Here is a 6,129-nt window from a genome sequence, read left to right as displayed (position 1 = left end):
CCCCCCCCCCCCCCGCACTAACACACTTCCACCCACATCCTTTTTTTCTCTGTTGTTTGTCACAGAAGCAACACATTTATTTTCATTTGATGCAGCAATTAATTGTCTTTTTGTGATGGATTTTTTCTTTGTGGACCCACACAATACGAAATTGCATTGTTGAATTTTTTTGTTTTGTCTTTGTATTTTTTATTATTTCTATCTTTACAGCAGTTGAAACAGATCCACACACATTGGCTGCTTTTAGTCAGATTGAACTATTTTGTAGTGTTCAGCTAGTTGGTATTCACACCTTGTCTTTTTGCACCTTTTTACAGGGGGGAAAAATTCATCCGTGAAATTGCAATTTAATTCTGCTAAGTACAGGTGTGTATGTGTGTGTGTGTGTGTGTGTTTGTGTGTGTGTGAGAGAGAGTTTTATTTGTCACCCTGTGATTTATTTTTCTTAGTTTACAGTTGGCTGTCAAACTTCATGAGTGAAAAACTGCTCATCTTGCAGAATTTCTGAGGAGACACAGATAGTCTTCATTTTTCTAAACAATTTATGAGCACTTCGTTGTCTTCCTTAGGCTCACACACACACAGACACATACACACACACACGTACATAGACACACAAACCGTATATTCAGCCCCTTACTTATTTTTGCTGTTTGCCAAAGCAGCTTTCATTCTCCCTCAACTTGTCTGTCTATCACTGTGGTAGCCTTGGATGATTCCCTTTAAATCATTACATTTCTTTATGTTTATTTGCAGATGAAGGTAGACAAGGTTAATCCTGTTAACAATGTTTTAAACATGGGATAGTTACAGTGCAGCCGGAAGTTTTGCCCGGGTGTCCCTCATTTTCGACCGGATGTCCGTCAACTTCTGCTTACTTTGTGATGCCGTTCTAAACCATGAGGACTATGGTTACCCGGTCCTCAGATCTCTGCAGGGTAAATTCAGACAGCTAGCTGGACTATCTGTCAAATCTGAGTTTTCTGTTGCACAACTGAAACTACTTTTGAACTTACACATGTTCTACCAAAACAAGTTCCTTCCTGAGGCCATTTCGCAGCAGCACTGTGGCTCCGTCCAGCGGTTAGCGCCGCCCAAGACATTTGGATTGGTTTAAAGCAGAGATCTTCAACCGGGGGTCCGGGACACCTAGGTTGTCCTCAGAGTTTATTGAGAATATTTTGAGAATTGTTTTCAAAAACATGAATCCAACATATTATTGGCAGATGTGAATCAGCCTATTTGTGTATAAAACGCATTAATGATAGTCATCCTGGCCTATAGACAAGGGAGTCACTAAGGTAGCCAGCCACAGATACACATGATCCTATGTAATTTCTTTGCCACGTGTATGTTTAACATTAAAACATGATGTATAAATCATCCCAAAAATGATTATTTTAATAGCTTAAAATTCTTTGCAATAAAAAGGTATGCATAAAGGCTTTTCGCCATCCTACACATTATTGTAGACCCAGTTTATAATGCAATTTAATTTTTTTTACAATATACTGCACGTAATAGGGGGTCCCTGCTTCGTCTCTCTTTCAGTTAATTGTTGGAGACCCCTGGTTTAAAGAAATGCCAAAATACCAGAGCAGGTTTTTCTCCTATCAATGACTATTAAGCAGAAGGGCCATACCTTCTTCTGCAGAGCCGTGGAGATAGGTCCCCCTTAGATAATATCCCTGACCTGACATGGAGTAGAAAAGTTAAGACTAAAGGCTCCTTTATACTTTGCATTGTGGATGTAGTCTTCGGTCACTTTACAAACAGACTACTTCCGTCTTCCAAGACTTTAACAACAATCCAGACAAGGTAGATATGTGCTCCCATGCAACTTCATGGCTTCTTTCCTGGTGAGCAGAAACTATTACAGTTGACATTGAGGCTGCTGAGAAAATATGTGTTGTCTGATAAATGTGTAGCATTTTGTCAGCAATTTAAGATGCAATTAAACAAGATCTATTCTGTACATGCTCTAAGCACCAACCTTGGAAATTCCCAGCCTGAGAATGGATGTGTGATAAATGCAAGTTAATTCCAACTTATTCTTAAAATGGCACTTTTCATACTTCTATGTAAACAAAAAGCTCTAATCTTAAAGTGTAATGTGAAAAGGGTTATTCACATTGACAAAATCACAAAGGTGTTGTTCAGCTGATTAGTTTTCTTTTTGTTTGTTTGATCCACAAATTTAGCATTTGGCATTTAAAGGATCTGACATTTTTCTCAGAAGTTGGTGGAGACCAAACCAGAGCAATAATCAGAGTGAATAGTGGACTTATATTCATCAGGGGGACGGAAACACAACTCCAAACAGATGAAACAGAGATGAAGCGATGGCCAGGACAGAATGCATGGTCTCTGGGGTCGCAACAACGAGGAAATTAAATTCCACACACTGGTGACGCTGGACAACAATGGAACGGTTGTGTTTTGGAAAATAACAAGGAAAGTTATCATCACACGCGGGACACAATCCCCAGTCTCCGGGTTGAAAGTCCTATGTGGTTTGACCCAACCCAACCCAACAAACCCAACCTAAACAACTCAACCCAAAATCAGATTAACTAACGTGATCATTTCACAAACTACAGTGAGACTGGGTTGGGTATATCCAGGTATATAATGCTCGACAACAATAGAAAGATAAATACCATTAGAAAATGTCCAATTAGATTAGGACCAGTTTACTGAATCCGGACCACAGCAACTGTTTTTGACCTGAGCTCGATGAAAAATTTAATATTTACTGTCCAAACAGCAGCAAAAAATCAAAAAGATGATAGACAAATGTTTATATTCTCTATCTGTGTGCTTTTTTTTATCCACGCCCAGTAAGTTGAACAGATGTCCAGAAGATAGCTGTCACACATAGCAGTACATAGTACAATACAATATTCATGACATTCCACAGACTATAAAAGTGAAAATGAAATAAAAAATAAATAAATAAAATAATAATAATAATCAACAAAGGGGAAATTTTCATGAAGCTGAGCCATTTTGATAAATAACAAATTGGGTTCTGGCAGAGAATCAAAGCTCTGGTTCAATTCAATTGTAGTCATAGTTTCAAATCATAAAAGAATTGTCTTTGTTTTCATTTGCAATTTACAGAGACCCAACAAGGCAGAAAGCTCGGACAGAACATGACTCTTTGCGGCCTGCCATGTGACGCAAGAGAGATACAGACAGTGATGAACAGTGGCAATTACAATACAATAAAGATAATAGAACTATAAATAGTAATAATAGTGGTACGTGTTAAAACAAAAACAGTTTTCCAAGTCGTTTGTGCTGTGCATTCCAAGTTTTTGCAGCTTGACCATTTCTGTATTTCCTTTGGTAATACATTATCCAATATTTGTGAGAGGTAAATATTGGGACTTCAGAACCTACAGTGCAGAAAAACATTGATAATCCGACGTTTAAGGGATTTACTGCATTATTATTTAATGCATTTTTGGTAAGAAAACAGCACTTTAGTCCTTTGTGAGAGATAGAAATGCAGGTGCTCAGTTGTCCTGTGAGCTCAAATAGGGATTTAATCAATGATAATGATAAAATCCAATGATCCATGGACTATCGGGCATACGTTACTTCAAATGCCAAAGTCTGTCGGAAAGCAATCGGAAATATCTTTTGATTGTGCGGTGGTGTGTGTCTGTGTGCCTTTGTGGAGGTGTAGCCCCTCATTTACAGGTCTATTTTGGTGTCTGCTTGACAACTAAACACAAGGCCCTCTGCCAAACAAATGGGAACTGGGTTGGGGAGAAGGGGCGGACGCAGCCCAAACTGCAAAGATGGGCACTCTTTGACAGCTTCTTTCATCTTGTTATTATTCCTCCTTCACACTCAAGGATTTTTGGGTTTCCAAAAGTATTTCTGTCGCTCTCTCTTCCTGTCCCTCTCTCTATCCCCTCTGTCTTTCTCTCTTTCTGTTACCGAGCTGTGATTGGCTGTTATGACAGAGCCGTCGCCGGGCTGTCAACCTCTTCTAAAGCTCAGTTTAATTACTCCTTTTCACTAACATGACACGTTTATGCACAGATGCAGGCAAACTCGCACGCACGATGGATAGTCACTCACAAACACACATGCTGACACACAAAATAATGTGCTCAGCTGCATGCCGCGCCGCCCTAGCAGTAATAAAAAAGCCACGGTGACTCGCCGTCAGCCCCTCTACCTGACAAAACAGACCACCAGATGTTTTCTTAGCAGAGCTTTGAAAACATCATGTAGATTTGTGAAAGGCCGGCGCACCACTGTGTTTGATGGGCGCAGATCGATCGTTCACCCAGTTGTGCCAGGCTCTGAATAGCCAATTAAAGCCATTGAGACAGAATATTGGGAGTGGGTATGAAGGAGTCAGTGTTTGATTAGAGAAAGATGATTGCTGAAGCAACTGCCATAGTCTGTAAATATTCTGTTTGGTTAATATTCTTCTCAAGGATCACTCTGCTTTCCATATGTCATTCCTCCAGATAAAGATTCCTAGACGAATATGTTTAGCTATGCTTCCATAAACAGAAGACAGCAGTGCACTGGGTTGAGACCTTGACTGATGGAGGGAGGCTAAGACAGATGTACAGATTTGCTAGAAATGGAGGGGAAAACAATGAGAAAGCCATGTTGCATGTGAATGCCAAGCCGTCTGGGATGGCTTTCACATCGTCCTCTAATTTTCCCCACTCGGTCTACCATTGCGCTTTCTTTTTTTTTGTTTCCTTTGTACTTCATCATCAAATTCCCCAATCATTCTTTTCATTTCCCTTACTTCTCCTTACCTTTTTCTCCCATTATTCTCCTCCTTCCTTTTCTCCTTTTCACCTATTTACTTCCTTCTCTCCTCCCATGCCAGGTACCCTGCCCTACGACATCAAGATAGTAATTGCCGGAAACCACGAGTTGACCTTTGACCAGGAGTTTATGGCTGATCTGATCAAGCAGGACTTCTACTACTTCCCCTCTGCCTCCAAGTTGAAGCCAGAGAATTACGAGAATGTCCAGTCGTTGCTCACTAACTGCATCTACCTGCAGGATTCCGAGGTCACTGTGCGGGGCTTCAGGATCTACGGCGCCCCTTGGTGAGTAACCACTGCCACTGCAACGCACACAAGAGCGAACACCCACTGCAGGTAAAGAAGAAAGTACTTTTCTGAAATTACATATATTCACCAGCTTCTACATTCCAAGGTTGCACTTTGGCTCCAACTATGATGCAGCAATTTTTGTTTTTATTTCAAGAATATCATCACACAAGTATCTTGTAATTACAGAATTGTCAGATCTCAATTTCCTTCCCATAGTGTCTTGTATGCAAGAAACGGTCAGTGAAACATTTTGGTAGTCGTTGTTGATGAATCAACATTTCTGAGACTTGAGAGCTTGCTTGCTGCTGCTAAGATGCAAGGTAAATAATTTGCTTTAAGTTTTTTTGCCTCTCCGTGTGCAGAAAACCTTTACCACATGTGAAGCAGCCAACACTAAAAATAAATATTTCTCTCTAAAGGTCAGCATGTACTGATTGTGTCTTTTGCACTGCATCATTTGATGCTCATTTAGCACACAACACAAATGCCATACAGAGAGTTAAGCTCCGAACACCTTCTTCAAATGTTATCAGCTGATTGAATGGCCATTATCAGTTGTTATCACTACCGTAGATGTGAGGCAGTATGGCTCTTCCTCCTAGTTGGCTCAGTAGGCTGTTTTCATCTAGAAGCAGGCTGGATCACCCATTTGTGTCAATATTACCTGCTCAATCGCAGCGTTGTAAGATGACGTAGTATAAAGGGTAAAAATGGTTAAGAGTAGTATAAAGAGCAAAGGTCCAGGTAAGGAGAATGGTTTGGGTGGTGGATAGGTCAACACAAGGCTTTCACCCGGTAGACCGATGTTTGTATCATGCATGAAACCAAAAGTCACCAACTTTTTAAAATTACGTAGTCATTTCTTACCTAATGATTTTAACTAACACCAAACCAAAATCTTTTCCTAAACCTGAGTAGTTTTGCTATCTATATTATTAAGTTATTTTTCACAACTATACCTGTGTTTTTGTGGTGTGCGTTGTCTTTTTGAGACTATTACAGTTTTTTCTGAATGCTTAAGCGCTAA

At 40.0% G+C, this 6,129-nt stretch overlaps 1 protein-coding gene across 1 annotated transcript in view; it reads left to right on the top strand.

The window, feature by feature from the left end:
- The window catches only part of mpped1 (metallophosphoesterase domain containing 1), an 84,683-nt gene that overhangs the window by 28,818 nt on the left and 49,736 nt on the right, over positions 1 to 6,129 (top strand). Inside the window, exon 4 of the mRNA XM_034863898.1 lies at positions 4,871 to 5,096. Within this exon, the coding sequence (XP_034719789.1) occupies positions 4,871 to 5,096 (226 nt within the window). The remainder of the gene's footprint in view (positions 1 to 4,870; positions 5,097 to 6,129) is intronic.

The sequence above is a fragment of the Etheostoma cragini genome, chromosome 23 (genome assembly GCF_013103735.1).
Source record: "Etheostoma cragini isolate CJK2018 chromosome 23, CSU_Ecrag_1.0, whole genome shotgun sequence".
In the NCBI taxonomy this organism is placed as follows: Eukaryota; Metazoa; Chordata; class Actinopteri; order Perciformes; family Percidae; genus Etheostoma; species Etheostoma cragini.
The sequence above is the reverse complement of the archived record's forward strand: the minus strand, read 5'-3'. Positions and strand labels throughout refer to the sequence as shown.